This window comes from Xenopus tropicalis, chromosome 7 (genome assembly GCF_000004195.4).
Source record: "Xenopus tropicalis strain Nigerian chromosome 7, UCB_Xtro_10.0, whole genome shotgun sequence".
In the NCBI taxonomy this organism is placed as follows: Eukaryota; Metazoa; Chordata; class Amphibia; order Anura; family Pipidae; genus Xenopus; species Xenopus tropicalis.
In genome coordinates this window covers 106,348,584-106,368,397 of record NC_030683.2, presented here as the reverse complement: position 1 = coordinate 106,368,397, position 19,814 = coordinate 106,348,584, and the positions used below count along the sequence as shown (strand labels likewise).

The 19,814-nt window shown below is 39.0% G+C and overlaps 1 protein-coding gene across 2 annotated transcripts; it reads right to left on the bottom strand.

The window, feature by feature from the left end:
* Positions 1-6,759: 6,759 nt before the first annotated feature.
* LOC101733477 (protein XA-1) lies at positions 6,760-14,073 on the bottom strand. 2 transcript variants are annotated; one of them, XM_012954534.1, is made up of 6 exons: positions 13,914-14,073; positions 13,363-13,478; positions 12,284-12,404; positions 12,090-12,244; positions 8,666-8,865; positions 6,760-6,847 (listed from the first exon to the last, which is right to left on the bottom strand). In XM_012954534.1, coding segments are annotated over exons 1-6 (738 nt in total). In that variant the 5' UTR covers positions 14,059-14,073; the 3' UTR covers positions 6,760-6,846. The 2 variants fall into 2 exon arrangements, with proteins under 2 accessions (XP_012809988.1, XP_004919934.1); XM_004919877.2 differs by having other exon boundaries at positions 12,090-12,404.
* Positions 14,074-19,814: the final 5,741 nt, after the last annotated feature.

Sequence of the window (19,814 nt, the reverse complement as noted above, 5' to 3'; positions counted from 1 at the left end):
TCCGACCAATTGCAGGCAGTGCTCCATATAACCGGCCCCAAGGACCTTTATTTTTGCTTAAAAGAGAACTAAAGTCGAAAAAGGATATAAAATATATATTTAATAAATTGAACTTACTAAAACAGCTCAAAGGTTCAGCAGCCCTTTAACCATAATGATCCCCATTTCCATCTTAGATCTTGTTAGGCCATCTTTTGTGTGTCAGTGGCACTGCACATGCTCAGTGTGCTCTGGGCTGCTGCTGAGTTCAGATTAAGGATTTTGGTAAATGATCAAAGCATTAGCAAAAATCCCTAATAGAATCTAATATGAATCAGTTCTGCTGCAGAATGCATTGGTTTCTATGCTAACACGTAATATGCATCTGAGCAGTATATGCAATTGTTATCTTTTAGTAATGTGAATGTGTACAGGGAATACCAACAAGAATATTGTTATGGTATGTCTCCATGCAGGTTATAACCAAACCTAGGGGTCTGTACCTGCAGAATTGTACTTAATACAGGTGGATACCTATGTGCCATTGAGACAGGGTTGGACTGGGGGGTGCAGGGCCCACCGGGGCTGCCGCCCCAGGGGCCCTGCAGGTGCACCCGTCTGGCCGCTTCCCCTGCACCCCCCTCTCTGAGCCACCCTAACCCCCCCACCCTGCAGGGTCCCCCACCCGACGTCCTCCCCTGAGTGTGCATACGTTTTTCATGGCACAGTCGGCCGGGGGAGCGCCGGCAAGGGTCCGACCCTGCATAGAGCTATGATATCTCCCTAGCTACATGTAAAAAAGGAGTTGTTCTTGTTGTTCTTTTGTTTGCAAAAACCACATTTGCCTGGGCCAGCCATAACCCCCTTTTGTAAAAAAAAATCAGATGTGCAAAAGAGCTATGAAAGCTGTTAAAGAAGAGAGAATGAAACCTATAATGACAATTTTAAAAAGGTAGAATCTATGAGCAGAAAATAGTAAATCAAATTACCCGTATTTAACACAAGTAGAGCAAAGGCAGACAGACAGACAGATAGATAGATAGATAGATAGATAGATAGATAGATAATAGACAGATAGATAGATATAGATGATAGATAGAGAGATAGATGCTAGATAGATATAGATATTAGACAAATAGATAAATGATATGATAGATAGATGATGCTAGATGCTAGATAGATAGATAGTTAATAGATAGATAATAGATAGATAGATAGATAGATAGATAGATGATAGATAGATAGATAGATAGATAGATAGATAGATAGATAGATAGATAGATAGACAGATAGATATAGATGATAGACAGAGAGATAGATAGATAAATGATAGATAGATGCTAGATAGATATAGATAATAGACAGATAGATAGAAAAATGATAGATAGATAGATAGATAGATGACAGATAGATAGATTGATAGATAGATAGATATAGATAATAGACAGATAGATAGATGCTAGATAGATAATAGACAGACAGACAGATTGATAGATAGATAGATAGATACATAGATAGATAGATAGATAGATAGATAGATAGATAGATAGATAGATAGATAGATAGACAGATAGATATAGATGATAGACAGAGAGATAGATAGATAAATGATAGATAGATGCTAGATAGATATAGATAATAGACAGATAGATAGAAAAATGATAGATAGATAGATAGATAGATGACAGATAGATAGATTGATAGATAGATAGATATAGATAATAGACAGATAGATAGATGCTAGATAGATAATAGACAGACAGACAGATTGATAGATAGATAGATAGATACATAGATATACATAGAGAGATAGAAAGATAGATATAGAGAGATAGATAGATCGATAGATACATAGATATGTACAAACCGGATTCCAAAAAAGTTGGGACACTAAACAAATTGTGAATAAAAACTGAACGCAATGATGTGGAGGTGCCAACTTCTAATATTTTATTCAGAATAGAACATAAATCACGGAACAAAAGTTTAAACTGAGAAAATGTACCATTTTAAGGGAAAAATATGTTGATTCAGAATTTCATGGTGTCAACAAATCCCAAAAAAGTTGGGACAAGGCCATTTTCACCACTGTGTGGCATCTCCCCTTCTTCTTACAACACTCAACAGAAGTCTGGGGACTGAGGAGACCAGTTTCTCAAGTTTAGGAATAGGAATGCTCTCCCATTCTTGTCTAATACAGGCCTCTAACCGTTCAATCGTCTTGGGCCTTCTTTGTCGCACCTTCCTTTTTATGATGCGCCAAATGTTCTCTATAGGTGAAAGATCTGGACTGCAGACTGGCCATTTCAGTACCCGGATCCTTCGCCTACGCAGCCATGATGTTGTGATTGATGCAGAATGTGGTCTGGCATTATCTTGTTGAAAAATGCAGGGTCTTCCCTGAAAGAGATGACGTCTGGATGGGAGCATATGTTGTTCTAGAACCTGAATATATTTTTCTGCATTGATGCTGCCTTTCCAGACATGCAAGCTGCCCATGCTACACGCACTCATGCAACCCCATACCATCAGAGATGCAGGCTTCTGAACTGAGCGTTGATAACAACTTGGGTTGTCCTTGTCCTCTTTGGTCCGGATGACATGGCGTCCCAGATTTCCAAAAAGAACTTCGAATCGTGACTCGTCTGACCACAGAACAGTCTTCCATTTTGCCACACTCCATTTTAAATGATCTCTGGCCCAGTGAAAACGCCCGAGCTTGTGGATCTTGCTTAGAAATGGCTTCTTTGCACTGTAGAGTTTCAGCTGGCAACGGCGGATGGCACGGTGGATTGTATTCACTGACAATGGTTTCTGGAAGTATTCCTGAGCCCATTCTGTGATTTCCTTTACAGTAGCATTCCTGTTTGTGGTGCAGTGTCGTTTAAGGGCCCGGAGATCACGGGCATCCAGTATGGTTTTATGGCCTTGACCCTTACGCACAGAGATTGTTCCAGATTCTCTGAATCTTCGGATTATGTTATGCACAGTTGATGATGATAGATGCAAAATCTTTGCAATTTTTCGCTGGGTAACACCTTTCTGATATTGCTCCACTATCTTTCTGTGCAACATTGTGGGAATTGGTGATCCTCTACCCATCTTGGCTTCTGAGAGACACTGCCACTCTGAGAAGCTCTTTTTATACCCAATCATGTTGCCAATTGACCTAATTAGTGTTATTTGGTCTTCCAGATCTTTGTTATGCTCAAATTTACTTTTTCCAGCCTCTTATTGCTACTTGTCCCAACTTTTTTGGGATTTGTTGACACCATGAAATTCTGAATCAACATATTTTTCCCTTAAAATGGTACATTTTCTCAGTTTAAACTTTTGTTCCGTGATTTATGTTCTATTCTGAATATTAGAAGTTGGCACCTCCACATCATTGCGTTCAGTTTTTATTCACAATTTGTTTAGTGTCCCAACTTTTTTGGAATCCGGTTTGTATGTATGGGGCCTTTTAAGGTTAAATAATACAAAGTGAAACATACTGTTAATACCATGTGACAATTGTTTGGCGTATGTGGGTGCAAAGATGTGAAAGCAACTAAAAGTGGACCCCCGAAGACCTGTATATAATGGATTACCTGTAATGAGCTCCTTTACTGCATCCAATGCTTCTGGGCGGATTATACTGGTATTAAGACTAGTGACATCTAGAGAAACAAACAGAAATCACAGCGATCCATTTCTTTATTCATCTTCACTATTGTTAACAATTCCATGGTGTCTTTGGGGAAGGTAGGGAGTGCTGTCACACATGGCTACAAATAAAAATCCAAGTACTGCGCATAGGTTGCAATAAAGCTGTAATGGATGAGATGAATGGCCACCCCTGAGGATTATTTGGATATTTAAAGATCTTTGGAAATGTGTAGAACTCCAAAAATTCCACCAATAACAACTCTACTTCTTTTTCATTAATCAACATGTTATTCTTACCCATATAAATTATATATACTGTATATTTCCTGTTAGTAAGTGGGGGTGGGATCCTTATTAAGTTTTGCATTATCCATAAGTTGATTAATAATCTTCTCCCTGTATTTATCATAGTCCATAACAACTATTGCACCTCCCTTGTCTGTTTTTTTGAATGATAATGTTCTGAGGTATAAATATATATATAAATATATTAAAGTATGTATGCCCGTACTTGTCTACAAATGTTCTGTTGGGGTGCAATAAAAAAACAAATCATATGTTTGGTAAGGACCAGCACTCGCTTGTATTAGACCTAAAACAACAAAATGTCTTTATTTCACATATCACTTTTGTGCAACATTTTGGTCCACAGTAGTAAAAGTCCTAATGTGGACCAAACATTGGACACAAATGATATGAGAAATAAAGACATTTTGTTGTTTTAGGTCTAATACAAGAGAGTGCTGGTCCTTACTAAATGACTTAAATAAACTCTAACAAGTGAAAAAATGATGCCAAATATGTGTCAATTGCATATTAATAAATTAAGTGCATTCCGTTACTTGGAATCCATTTTAACAATATTTAATTTACAATATAAAGTTTCAAGGTGCAAATCATGCCTTTTACCACTAGATGTCACTCGTGTGTTCTTAAACCTCAGGATCACACTGATAGGGATACAGACCGTACAGGCGAGGACTACATCATTGAGGAACATTTTCAAACCTGTCGATCTGGACTATTTTTGGTCAGATACCAGCTGGGTAGGCCTGTCGGAGGGCCCCATATGGACTGATAAGCTGCCGACTTGATCTGTCTCCAGCTTTTATTAGCCTGTGTATAGCTACCTTAAGGCAACAGGCTTGTGGAGACCAACATATGTTTCCCAGTCATCTCTCTGTGCGCAGGATAAATGCCCAGCATTCACACTGGTTTAATGGAAAGCAAAGTATCAGAGGCAAATAGCTGTTTTTTTTACCCTTGCTCTGTAGTAACAGTTGGACAGTCAGCCATTCACACATTGCATAAAGTTATAAAACTATAACTATAGTTATAAAAAAAGAATGAAAATGGACTGACATAGATGAGGCCCTCTGACTGCCTCACTCATCTTGCCATTGAGCGGCCCAGTTTCCGTAAGAATCCAAAAAATGAAAGCATAAAAGATATTCTTTCCCAGGAATACTGTTTTGCATAATCAAACTGATGGAGGTCTGGCCCCATTCATTATTTCCCTCTCCCTAATATAAATGTACTGTGTGTGTGCATAGACTATTAACTCCCTGGCTTCATCAGTTCTTTTTTGGCTGCAAAATTGTAGTTGAGCTCTCCCTGTTGAATAATGAATAGTGAGCCTGTAAATAAGTATTTGATAAACATATGGACTCGGTGAAAAATCTTGGCACAAATTTAAATCACCCAATGATAGCTGTTTTTTCGATAAGTACATATATATATATATATTAGGTCCCCAGCCTTCGGCTGCAGTTCATGACTAAGTGACATAAAATTGTAAGGTTTTCTTCATCTGGACTCCCTCCAATGGTTCTTGTTAAAACATCAATACTGGCCAAGGAAGCTGAGATTGTGACTTTGTAGTAGGATATACTCAAACATAAGTGGCGTTATCCAAGCTCCAGAGAGGATGAGGGGCATTCTTTGCAGCTACGACCTATCTCCTACCTATTTCTTTGGATTGTATGGTTCTTAATAATGTGATTTCCCTACTATCCCCCATTAATTTGTACATGACAAGTCCGCTTTAAAGGAAAAATTGTCATGTAGAGTCATTTAATCCCAACAAGGAACACTGAACAAGAGATACTACAGTGTGCTGATATAAAATGCGTTAAGCCATAATAGTTGTTCCAATAGAACCTAAATGTTAAAGGAAGCTGGTGTTTAGTGTGCACTGCCTGGAAGAAATTATTAGTAGACACATTGGCTAGAATGAGTTTGGGCAGGTAGAGAGAGACACACATGTCGGCTGGGCAGGGAGTTATGTCAAGCATTATGCTCAGAAAGATTCCTTATCATTCAGCCAGAAACACTGCTCCCTATGCTAGGGTGGGGTGAGAAAGCTTTAAATGTTCAGCTGGGCAGGTAGGTGTCACCCCATGAGCTTGCATAGAGAGCCCTGCAAGTGTTCAGTCAGTACATAACACACACATGCAAGCACAGCTTATGTGCAACACACCAGTATAAGAAACAAAGATAATAAAGCCTTTTGTTTGTGGCTTTTATAATGTATACCTGTATTTAGTAAATACCCATGACTAATTTAAATGTTTTGTTTATGGTCTATCTAGTATAAATAAATTTAAAGCAACTGGACTTGTTTAGTAATCATTGAAGACGTTTCACTACTCATCCTTCCCATACCAGTCAGTCGAACTGAAGAAGCTGCTCGGATGAGTAGTGAAACGTCTTCAATGATTACTAAACAAGTCCAGTTGCTTTAAATTTATTTATACTAGATATACCATGACCTGGATGAATGAAAATCTTCATAGACATATTTGTTTATGGTCTTTTCATAGAAGCTGCGAGAAAGGAATGGGAATTTCCAGGGAATGCAGTCGGACCTGTGTAATGTGCAAGAGAAAGGGGATAGATCATTGCACATTCCCTGGTCCCCAGTTTTATAATTTAGTATCTATGCAAGTGCATGTATTTTGAAAAACAGGGGTTTTTAGTTATGATCATAATATTGCCAAGCCACCATACTACATCAAGGTTAACCCTATATGGTGGTCCTAACTTTTTACCTCCAGCAAACAAAGCAAAGATCAAGGTAATACTAGTCCTTTAGACCAGTTTGGTCTGATGATTAATAAAACGAAAACAAAATATCTTTAACATGATTTTATTGGATGTTGCATAATTCTAAATAATGTTTTCATCCAATGTGCTTGGTATCCTCCTTAGTTTCTTGTCTCTGTAAAAGAAAACAGTTCAGAAGTATAAGTACAGCACAGTGCTATACCCATTGCACCATATCTGTTTAAAGAGATACTGACAACAGAAATGAAACAATTTTTACATCTATCATAACATTGTCTTTGCATGAGCTTTATAATTTTGCCATAAAAGTATTTGCTGATGCTTTTCCATTCCTTATCTGATCCCCCATGTTCTTCTATGAGGGGGCTGCCATATTTGTACAGCAGTAGGCCGTTAGCATTAGAAGCTATAACTGACAGGCTGAGAAGGGACAGTCAGGCTGGCAAAACAGTCAGGTTTAGGAACTTCAAGCAACAATTACATACAAAACCAGCCCTAACAGTGAAAAAATATCAACATGACCTATAGGTAACTTTTTATGTAGATTCATAATTTGAAATGTCCTTTTTTTGTGTATCACTTTAAGCAATGATACTGTAGTATATTACTATAATAACAGTGTGCTGATGCAAGTATATTTGAGCTACATGCAGGGCTGGGGGAAATAAACACTGTTGCTCAGCCATGCTTTACTCAGTTCTTGCTGTACTACTAATTCCATAAGATCCATAAGAATCCTCCAGTAAGAATCACACATCATTTGTTTAAATCTGGCTCTTTATTCCAGCAAGTAGAGTTAGCAATAAAATAATAAGTAAATCTTTTTATCACTAAAATGAGTCTTAATAGTGCCTGGAATAACATACCTTTCTCCCTCCATTTAGTCTTATGTAACTCTCTCTACTACTTCCTAGTTTAGCATGAAGCTCTGACTCCTTTTCTTTGCTGAGCTCTCTTTCTCCCTCTGACTAAGCAGATGGTAGAAGAGATGTCTAAAGCGCATGCATGCTGTCTCTGCTCCAATAGAAATCAACCATCTTCACAGTCAGAGAAAGAAAGCTAAGCAAAGAAGAGGGTCGGGCTTCATGCTAGACTAGATAGTAGCAGAGACCTGAAGTGGTGCTGCTTGTGATAGAGAATCTACATAAGACTATGTGCAGGGGGAAAGGCATGTTATTCTGGAGGCTTGTATAGAGTCATTTTTAGGGGCTTTTATGATAAAAGGCTTACTTATCCTTTAAAGAGAGTATGATTTCTCCTGATGTTTGATTACAGTGTAATATCATGCAGTCAAATCACACAATAATCTCCATATGTAAATGGGAGCAAGGTGACTGACAGAGCTCGAAATCTGCATCCTCATCTGTAATTAAGTTCTATCTATCTATGCTAGAGAACTAGGGAACAGTTTTGTGCTTCAAGATAAAATATATAATGGACATTATTTTCAGAAGAATTTTAAAGATAAACAATGCAGAGTATACAGAGGCTGACAGCTGCACTTTGATAACGATCTACAGGGAAATATGATGCAGCTACAGTGTTACTCCTTACCATATTGCACCCTGGGAAAATACATTGATTTCAATACCATAGCACTAGAGCATATATTTTATGTAATAATAGTGCTGATGAAGTTATTTGCTCTGTTTGACTGATAATATATAATAATATCTTTGAAAGTACCTTTTAATATCTGCAAGAGAACAGAATATTAAAGCAACAACAAGCCAAATTTGTTATAGTCTTGTAACCCATAGTAACCAATTGTAGGCATATACTAGATGAGTAAAATGAACTGCTATAGAGTTGCTATGAGTTACTGGGTCCAATTACTATTAACCCTTACCCTTTTCTGGGCTTTGCTCTCCATGTGTCCTTCAACAGCAGAACCTATCACTGTCTCACACATACTGTGTAAGAATAAAGCAGTAGATCATTTATAGAGACAACTGTATATCTGCAAACTTACTAGTGTTTTGGCTTTTTTCCATGCTCCTGACCATGTCCTGGTCCCTTTCCCTTACTTGACGCGCCACTGTGGGTAAAGGTGGAATGATCATGTCTGGGAGGGTGGCTTATTTTACCGCTTCCACTGTGGACTCCTGTATGATGAGGGACTGCAGTAGGGATAGCTTTCCCATGGTGAAGATCTCTCCTATGCCTGCCATGCTATGGATGGGACAGTGTGTCAGTATTTATAATTACACATATAAGATAGCAAATAGATCTGATACTTATATATTTCTCATTTTTACATAGTGCAATTTAATGGTTTAAGAACCAAATTTGCACCCTGATGTTTTTCAACCATAATATATAGGGATATTGGAAGTCACTTTATACAGGGTACAGAACTCCAAGGTGACTTTAAATATCCTTATAAACAGGCAGGGTAGGGCAGGCAGAATATGGCACACACAGGCAGCATAGGGCAGACAGAGTATGGCACACATAGGCAGGGTAGGGCAGACAGCGTATGACACACACAGGCAGGGTAGGGCAGGCAGAGCATGTGCCATACTCTGCCTGCTCTATGCTGTCTGTGTGTGCCATACTCTGCCTGCCCTACCCTGCCTGTGTGTGTCATACTCTACCTGCCCTATGCTGCCTGTGTGTGCCATACTCTGCCTGCCCTATGCTGCCTGTGGGAGGTGAACCTGGCAGGGGTTTGTTTTGGGAGTTTGATATCATTTGAAAATAGTCATTATATGGTCCTTAAGATGTGTAATTACAGTGGTGTGAAAAACTATTTGCCCCCTTCCTGATTTCTTATTCTTTTGCATGTTTGTCACACTTAAATGTTTCTGCTCATCAAAAACCGTTAACTATTAGTCAAAGATAACACAAGTAAACACAAAATGCAGTTTTTAAATGAGGGTTTTTATTATTTAGGGAGAAAAAAAATCCAAACCTACATGGCCCTGTGTGAAAAAGTAATTGCCCCCTGAACCTAATAACTGGTTGGGCCACCCTTAGCAGCAATAACTGCAATCAAGCGTTTGCGATAACTTGCAACGAGTCTTTTACAGCGCTCTGGAGGAATTTTGGCCCACTCATCTTTGCAGAATTGTTGTAATTCAGCTTTATTTGAGGGTTTTCTAGCATGAACCGCCTTTTTAAGGTCATGCCACAACATCTCAATAGGATTCAGGTCAGGACTTTGACTAGGCCACTCCAAAGTCTTCATTTTGTTTTTCTTCAGCCATTCAGAGGTGGATTTGCTGGTGTGTTTTGGGTCATTGTCCTGCTGCAGCACCCAAGATCGCTTCAGCTTGAGTTGACGAACAGATGGCCGGACATTCTCCTTCAGGATTTTTTGGTAGACAGTAGAATTCATGGTTCCATCTATCACAGCAAGCCTTCCAGGTCCTGAAGCAGCAAAACAACCCCAGACCATCACACTACCACCACCATATTTTACTATTGGTATGATGTTCTTTTTCTGAAATGCTGTGTTACTTTTACGCCAGATGTAACGGGACACGCACCTTCCAAAAAGTTCAACTTTTGTCTCGTCGGTCCACAAGGTATTTTCTCAAAAGTCTTGGCAATCATTGAGATGTTTTTTAGCAAAATTGAGATGAGCCATAATGTTCTTTTTGCTTAAAAGTGGTTTGCGCCTTGGAAATCTGCCATGCAGGCCGTTTTTGCCCAGTCTCTTTCTTATGGTGGAGTCGTGAACACTGACCTTAATTGAGGCAAGTGAGGCCTGCAGTTCTTTAGATGTTGTCCTGGGGTCTTTTGTGGCCCCTCGGATGAGTTGTCTCTACGCTCTTGGGGTAATTTTGGTCGGCCGGCCACTCCTGGGAAGGTTCACCACTGTTCCATGTTTTTGCCATTTGTGGATAATGGCTCTCACTGTGGTTCGCTGGAGTCCCAAAGCTTTAGAAATGGCTTTATAACCTTTACCAGACTGATAGATCTCAATTACTTTTGTTCTCATTTGTTCCTGAATTTCTTTGGATCTTTGCATGATGTCTAGCTTTTGAGGTGCTTTTGGTCTACTTCTCTGTGTCAGGTAGCTCCTATTTAAGTGATTTCTTGATTGAAACAGGTGTGGCAGTAATCAGGCCTGGGGGTGACTACAGAAATTGATATTGAAATTGAAAATTGAAATTGATAAACCACAGTTAAGTTATTTTTTAACAAGGGGGGCAATCACTTTTTCACACAGGGCCATGTAGATTTGGAGTTTTTTTTCTCCCTTAATAACGTAAACCTTCATTTAAAAACTGCATTTTGTGTTCAATTATGTTATCTTTGACTAATAGTTAAATGTGTTTGATGATCAGAAACATTTTGTGTGACAAACATGCAAAAGAATAAGAAATCAGGAAGGGGGCAAATAGTTTTTCACACCACTGTATGTGCTGGGGGTTGCTGTGCTATCCACAGGGGAAGAGGAGGCATAGGGATTTAAGGTTGTGTCTTAAAATGGCATAATATAATTCTTTCACATATGAATGAAGGGTGATATCCCTACTGTGAGCACCAACCATTTGGGGTTTTGCTGAGCTATCACCATTAATGTGGGTATAGTCTTAAAAGCTCTTGTGATAACATGGGTGTGGTTTTAAGTGGGTGTGGTTTAAAAGGGGGAGTGGTCAAACTGGCTTCCATTATCGGCCCTCTACTGCGTTGGCCAGAAAAATTCCGGCCCTCGGTACGACATAAGTTGGACAGTGCTGCTCTAGTTAGTTGCACAATTACAATAATAGTGAGAACCTTGCGTCAGGCGGCAGTAAGCAGCTAATTTCCAGGGGTGGCAAAAAGCCACCTCTGGTAACTTCAAGAGCTGAAATTTCATTTTTAAAAATGTAAATTCGGCTCTGCTAGTGCAGAAAGTGCAATATCGCTCTTTGCATTAGAGATGCGGCCCCCTTTGGAACCACTCCGATGCTAAACTTGTAAGAGTGATGCTGGGGTGCGAGGAATGAAAATTGAAAATTTTCATAATTAACAACAGAATTTGCCCATTGCCCAGTTGTTTGCAGGACCAAGCAGGTAGTTTTCCTAGCTTCAACTAGATGATATCGCTTGAAATGGTTGTTTTGTTTATAGGGAAATCGTACTTTTAAATGATCGTTTCATAATAAGCCTGGTCCTACAATAACGAAGACTGCAAATCCCATAATACATTGTAAGACCCTTTCTTGAAGGCAACTGTTATGGGAGCTGCAATCTATGCTTCCAAATGCCACACTCCATAGTTGAAGACTTTTATAATTGATGTATGCAGAAAGACATAAACCCATGATTTTTGGGGTACCTTATATCATTAAGTATGTGCTGTTAGCCCAAAAACCTCCTGATCTTGTTAAACTACAATACTCAGCTGTCCACCAGTTCCATAGATGGTTTCACAAAGGCAAAATGCGTATTACTTTGCTCACCTCAGGTTTTTTGGGTGGCAAGGGGGCTCCAGTCCTGAATCTTTCTGGTTTCTTTTCTCCATATGACTCGTGGGTAATGTCAGGTCTGGGGGGGTGGCTTATTTCACTGCTGCTGCTGTGGGCTAATGTGTGACGTGGGACTTTTTCTGTCTGATGTTGGACTTTTCCTATATGATGTGGGACCTCTGTATGATGTTGGACTTTTCCTGTATGATGTGGAACTTCTCCTGTATGATGTGGGGCTTCTCCTGTATGATGTGGGACTCCGGTGGGGGCAGCTTTTCCATGATGAAGGTCACTCTTATGTATGCCATGCTAGGAATTAAAAAATGCATCAGCTGACTTAAAAGTAGTTTTTATTCAGATATAACATAGTAAATAAAATACTTTATGAAGGAAAAGGTAAGATCTCAGGCATAACCAACTGGTGCAACTCAAATGTTCTTTGTCTACAGACAGAACAAAGGGTTCAGTAATGACCCCTGGTTGCTCATTACTAACTTTCCTTTAATAAGCTTTATAGTAATTATTTACAGGACATGGCTATATGAGGTAATGAAAATCGCAACCTTTGCACCAGATTTAGTAACCCATTGCAATTATATGTTTGCTAGGCAGGGCTGGATTTATACTTGGTGCTCCCCTAGGCCACCTGAAGTGGTGCCCACCCCGCCCCCTACACATGTGCAGTAGCTCACCTGCTTCCCACCGCTCCTTCACTGCTAGTCGCTAGTGCTTCTCATTTGGTCCAGGAGCACTGAGAAATTGGCGTGCAGGAGAGGTAAACAAATCTCGCCTATTTTCCCAGTGCTCCATGGAAAAAACAAATGCAGCTGGGCAGCATGCTGCCCCTAAGATCTCGCCGCCCTAGGCCCAGGCCTTTGTGGCCTTCCCACAAATCCGGTCCTGTTGCTAGGCCAGAAGGTTTCACCAATAAATGTTAATTGCAGATGGGTTGCTATGTGCTGCTAGACAGCTGCAAACTTTGTGGCTTTTATTACATTAATTAAATTGTATCATGGTTTTTCTTTGATTACTGTAAAGTCACTAGCGCTTTATTACAGTAGTCACTAGCGCTGTAACCCATAGCAAAATGTATTCATTCATTTTTTTAATTAGGGAAACTTAAGTGCTGATTGGTTACAATTAATATGTTTTTTTTTATTGCTGGAGACTCTATGGTTTACTTATGGAACAAGGTGCAAAAAGCAGTCTTAAACTTAAACTGTCAAAAATGGCCACATTGAGTTAAAATTCAAGTTTCTTAGCTCACCTCAGGTTCATTGGGTAGATTTTTTGTTGGTAAGGGTGCTCCAGTCCTGAACTCCTCAGGGTGTCCCCATGGCTTGATCAGGTCATAGCTAGGTGGAGGAGGAGGAGGCATAAAGGCTGCATTTTGAGAAAAGATGAAGATGAATGAAATTACTGCTATCAGTTCAACAATAAAGCGAGTCTGGGTTCTATTTTAAGCTATGAGACTTTTACTGTTTACAAGGATTGACATTTTTATAATCTAGTTGTAATTATCATTTCCATTATTTACTGGACCCTTTTTAACTTGAAATAGAAAGAATACATCTAAATATTAAAAATGATTCTATATGAAACTATCTGAAATATTTTGGTAAATAAAAATTTTACATTTTAAAGGGTAGCCCAAGATGTTCACAGTGAAAAAACTGGCTCTGTGCCCACTGCCCAGCCTTTTAGTACACTAAAAATAGCAAGAAGCCCCTTTGAAAAAATAAATAAATGCATTATACTATAAGCAGATCATAATTTTCCCCTAAAAAACGAAAACCTTTTCACAACATAGATGCTCACCTGGCCTCCCTGGGGGGTGGCTCCAGCCCGGGGCTACTAGGGCAAGCAGCAGAACGTAGCAGAGCATAGCTGGAAATCCCTTCTGTCGCTCTTCAAATAAGAGAAGCAACTTTGCTTTGTATGAAGAGGCAGTCCAAGCCGACATTTATAGCTCTTCATTGTCTATGCCCCTTGTGAAAATTACTTGTGGAAGCCAATCGGGGGAAAAGGAGTAAGCATAAATGATTTGACTGCAAAAGAAAAAAGGATAATAGGGTTACAGGTGTGGCGCCTCATCACTAAACAAATTTAAAGAGGATTTGTGCTTCAGGTAATTATGGTGTAACCTCTTTGACTGGACCATGGAGAAAAGTTTCACCCCTCCCATCCCACCAGCACCACTTCTTGTACCAAAGATAAATCACTGCAATGACCTAGTACAGGGGTGGCCAGACTTTTTCCAGTTATGATGGACCGGACCGATGCGGAATGTGGAATACGCAGCACTTCTGCATCCCCAGCTTGATCGTGGTCCACCAGATATCCACTGGGAATCGACGTATTGGCCACCCCTGAACTAGTACATACTGCAGGGTGGCCTAACCCCCCCCCCACCTTCTTTAATAAAGGACATGGAAACATTGTTTAATTGGGGGCTGGTCACAGTTTTTCTTTTTAAATTAATGTTATTGATATTAAAAGGAAAACAAAACAGATGACAGATCCATGGTCTCATGTAATTTGATTATAACCCAACACTTATAAGATGGCAATGATCAAATGCTAGGACCTCAGTTCCATATTGATATATAAATAATACATACAATAAATGGTGCATAGTGATGTCATTAATTGTAATCAGTGCTTAGTGGTGTAATTTGTGTCACATGACAAAAAATAATATTAGATCATCTAGGAGTTCAATTACTTGTATAAATGCACGCAGCCTTTGGCCTTGTGCCTTTATAAGGCCATGGAACTCCTCAAAGACTTTACAATATTTTGCAACAGTGGGTACATTATTTCCTATATAACGTCCAACAGAGAGCACGTATGTATGTATGTATGTACTGTATGTATGTATAACTTTATTTATAAAGCGCCACAAGGGTACGCAGCGCTGTACAGTCTTACAGAATACAAAATTACACACAGGGAGGACGAGTGATATAATAAATAAATACAATAAATACATATATGTATATATATATATATAAGTGCCATGTGGTATGAGACACAGTAGGAAGGAGGTCCCTGCCCCGTAGAGCTTACAATCTGAGTGGGCAGGTGGGAGGGATTCTCCTTTAAAGAACTAAAGTATGAAGGGGGATCTGGTATTGAATTGGATACAGAGAGGCTCACTCTGAAACTTGGGAGGTAAACAATTAGAGGGGGTTCTTGTCACTTGCTTTGTTACCTCAGGCTGGCCTTTCAGAAGTATATAGACATTTTTCCCAAATCTCACACTAACTGGCCTTCTGCCAGGGATTCCACAACTCTGAGGTTTCCTAGGGTAACATAGAGAGAGAACTACCAAATTAGAGTTATCAAGCAGAAAGACCCAAAGGAGAGGTGGTTTATTGGTTGTCAATTGAATTAGCAGGGTTTAAGAGAAAAGTGTGTATGGCATGGTATCTGAATATCTGAATAAACTGTATGCATGGCACTAAATACAGCACAGTAATTACACTTGCATACTGAACATAGCAGATTTAGTACCTGCCTTGGTCACATGAATGCTATTCCATAAGCCTCTATACATAACCTGTTGACACGGGACAAAAAAGAGTAATTCATGTGGAGAGAGACTGGGTACCTGGAACCCTTGGCCATGGTCAGGGCCATCATCAGGGGGATGCAGGGAAGAGTTCTGACAGGAGCCCTGGTCAAATCAGGCTTAGCTCCACCAGATTACACCTGATAGCAGCACTTCCGATTTCTATCCTATACACTGCAGAGGTGAAGTAATCGACAGGTTTCAAGAGTTGATTGAGGAAAAGCTGGTGGCGTTGAAAGCTGAAACAAAGGGTAGATTCTCTCATTCTAATTTAACTATCAAAGAACGTTATGCTCTAAGATCATTACGTGAGGATCACTCACTAGTGATAAAGAATGCAGACAAAGGAGGTATGGTGGTGGTTTTAGATAGTGTGACTTATAAAGCAGAGGCAATGCGACAGCTTCTTGATGCCTCTACATATCAACTCCTATCTAACAACCCTGCAGGAACTTATAAAGAGACTTTAACAAGTCTAATAGATGCGGGATTTACCGGTGGTATCCTTTCAGCTAGGATTAGAGATTATTTGATACCGAAGCACCCCAAAATACCTATTTTCCACCACCTACCAAAGGTACACAAAAAAGAACGTCCTCCCATAGGGAGACCGATAGTTTCAGGGATAGGTTCTTTAAATGAGAGGCTCTCAGAATTTATTGATCTATATCTCCAACCTCTCGTCCAACGTCTAGTCTCGTTCGTACAGGATACGAAACACATTTTGCAGGTTATAGAGCCAATCCAATGGGATGACACTTTAGCTTGGGCCACTATTGATGTAGTGTCACTTTACTCATGCATCCCTCATGATAGGGGGCTAATTGCTATCTCCTATCATTTAGAGAGATACAGCACATATGATGTGGCTACACAGAATTTTATCTTAAGTGCAATAGATTTTTTACTCACTCACAATTTTTTTAAATTTGATGGCACTTTTTATCTCCAGAAATGTGGGACGTCGATGGGTGCAAAATTTGCACCCACCTACGCCAACCTATATATGGGTTGGTGGGAGGAATCCCACATTTATGGAGACACTATGGGTTATGCACACATGATCGTCTTATATAAAAGATATGTGGACGATCTCTTATTAATTTGGCGGGGTACTGAAAGGGAATTTACTCACTTTGTAAATAGGTTAAATAACAATGATTTAAATTTAAAGTTCACTTTTGAGTTTCATAAGCAAACTATCTCGTTTTTAGATCTGTCTCTGAACATTGGGAACTCTGGGATAGAAACCTCTGTGTTTAGAAAAGCCTGTTCAGGGAATTCCCTCTTAAGAGCGGATTCATGCCATCCGGGCCATTTGTTCAAGGGTATCCCGTTGGGACAATTTATCCGTCTTCGGAGGAATTGCAGTACAGATAAAGCATTTTTAGATCAATCTCTGCTATTGCGGGATAGATTTTTGGAACGGGGCTATACCCAACAATCTTTATCGTCAGCCTTTACAAGAGCCCTACGTATTAGAAGAGTAGATTTACTCACTAATATCAATAAAAAAAGGGCAAAAATTAGGAACAACAAAAACATGAAGAAGTCGGTTAATAACAGGGACTTTATTGAGGAGAATAATCAAAATGATTTAACAAATTCAGAGACTACTAGAGTAGAGGGAACAACTCCAATTTTCGTTACTAGTTTTAGCAATCAATTTTATAGGATAAAACATATTGTCAACACTCTGATCCCAGTATTATATAACGACTCTGATTTAGCTACTTTGTTGCGAGATGGCTGTAAAGTAGTTGCACGAAGGGCCCCAACTTTAGGAAATATTCTCTCTCCGACGTTGTGGAGCTCACAACCTAAAAGACACAAAACGACATGGTTAGAAACAAAAGTTACTTATATCTGTGGAGCGAGGAAATGTATCACATGTGCCTATATAAAACAATCTAATGACTTTCAGAGCACCTTTACTGGTAAAACCTTTGAGATGTCTTACTATGCCAATTGTAATACAAATTTCGTAGTGTACCTTTTGACTTGTTCCAACTGCAATATTCAATATGTTGGTTGCACAATCCGTCCTCTTAAGAACAGAATGCGCGAACATATTAGACATATAGTTTACAAAAATGAGAGCAGCCCAATAGCAAGACATTTTATACAATGTTGCAATTCTGATGTATCTAAATTACAAATACAGGTAATAGATAGGGCCCTACCAGATGAAAGGGACTCAGATAGACTTTCCAAACTCTTGCGCCTAGAAATAAAATGGATTTTCGTTCTAAATACTCGCCATCCAGATGGCTTAAACTCGGTATTTGATATCAGTTGTTATGTGTAAATTTAGTTTTTTCCAAATAGCTATATACCCACTTGTCAATTTTACTACTGTAATATCATATCAATAGCGTTAAGTGGTGATTCTTGTTATTCATCTATTTATTAGTTGAAATATTGCAATGAATTTTAGACTTCATTATCCTTATCATCTTATAATATTAATTGATTTATATTAATATTTATTGAATTAACTATATATACATTTTGTTTAAGCAACTACATGTCTTTACTGCTATAGACATTTAAATATTATATGATAAGTGCTTACGAAAAAGGGATCTGGTGAATCATGTTTTTTCTATTGCTTATTCCACATGTCAGTATTTTTTTAAGACTAGAGAAGGGGCGTGGTCTTGTTTTCACCCTGCCCTTACGTCATTGAGTCAACACTATTTAAACTTTCTTTAACATTGTTAGAACTAGCCTATGACTAAGTGCTCCCTATGCACGAAGCGCGTCAGGCATTTGCTGTTTTTAAACATGTTGGAATAAAGTTCAAGTTTTAACAGATTCCTTTGAGTCCGGATTGCTTGTTGTCCATTTTCAACACCTGATAGCAGTAGCCTATTTTGAAAAAGCAGAAGGAGTCAGTGAATCCAGTGAATCCAGAAAAGCATTACGGTCAATGAACATACTGTACATATTGTATCCACATGTACAGATATTTTATATAGGACTTATGGAAAAACTGTTAAACTGTACAGCATATCCATTACTCCTTAGACCTTCCTCAAGGATGAACTAAATATATATATTTTGTTTTGTTCTTTGCCACATTAGCTACAAAAGGTTATCCCTTTGTGTTTCTTTACCTGCGGTATGGAAATTAGACTGTAATTTCCACTGGGGTCTTTCTCTATAAACATATGCTAATAATAGCTCATTTCGTTGTTAAAAACTGGTTGCACCACTGTAACACCTGCTGGGAGAATCTGGAACAAATTAGATTTGTAGCGGTGTATTTCTTAAATACTCTCAGGTGGCTAATTGGAAATCAAAAAATGTTTATTTGAGAATTCTCTTTATATAGACTAGCAAAATAGAAACTTAAAGGGAAACTCACGCTTCCAAACCAGAATCCGCTAAAGAAACCCCTGTTATAGCTATTACTGTAATCTGTTCCCTCAAAAAGTATGAATACTTACCATTTTTATATGCTGAAATCCAGCTGCAAAACAGTTCTTCTCTTTCTGCATCATTTGAAATCCTGGCAGGGGAGGAGGGACTAAAACATTAATGTTACTATTTGTAACAACTTCTTTACAACTTACAGACAGCATGCAGGAACTACATAATACCCAATGCATTGCACTGTGAGGTTCCTTTCCTTATCAACATCATGTGCAAGGAATTGTGGGATTTGGAGGATGCAGGCTGAAGGCAAGCTTAGGACTACTATCCCATAAGTGCTCTCTGCACTAGTGATGCAGCCCCCCTCTTACCCGCTGCAAAGCTAAAGTTGTAAGCACGGAGCGGGAGAGAGGGGGCAGCAGCAGCCCCAGAATCACCACTGCTTTTACCATATATGGGGAAAACATTTATATCAGGTCTAGTAACATCTAGTAGCAAGTCAGACTTTTTTTATTTTAAACAAATACTGTCAATATATATATATATATATATATATATATATACATCAACAAATAAGCGCACTCCAGGGTCTTAGCTTAAAAACTTGATTTTTATTCCAAAATTGCCATCTGATCAGATGGCAATTTTGGAATAAAAATCAAGTTTTTAAGCTAAGACCCTGGAGTGCGCTTATTTGTTGATGAATATGTGAGATTTCCCAAGCTGCACCCGGGCATAATCGTACAGTGATTCAAGGTGAAATTTGG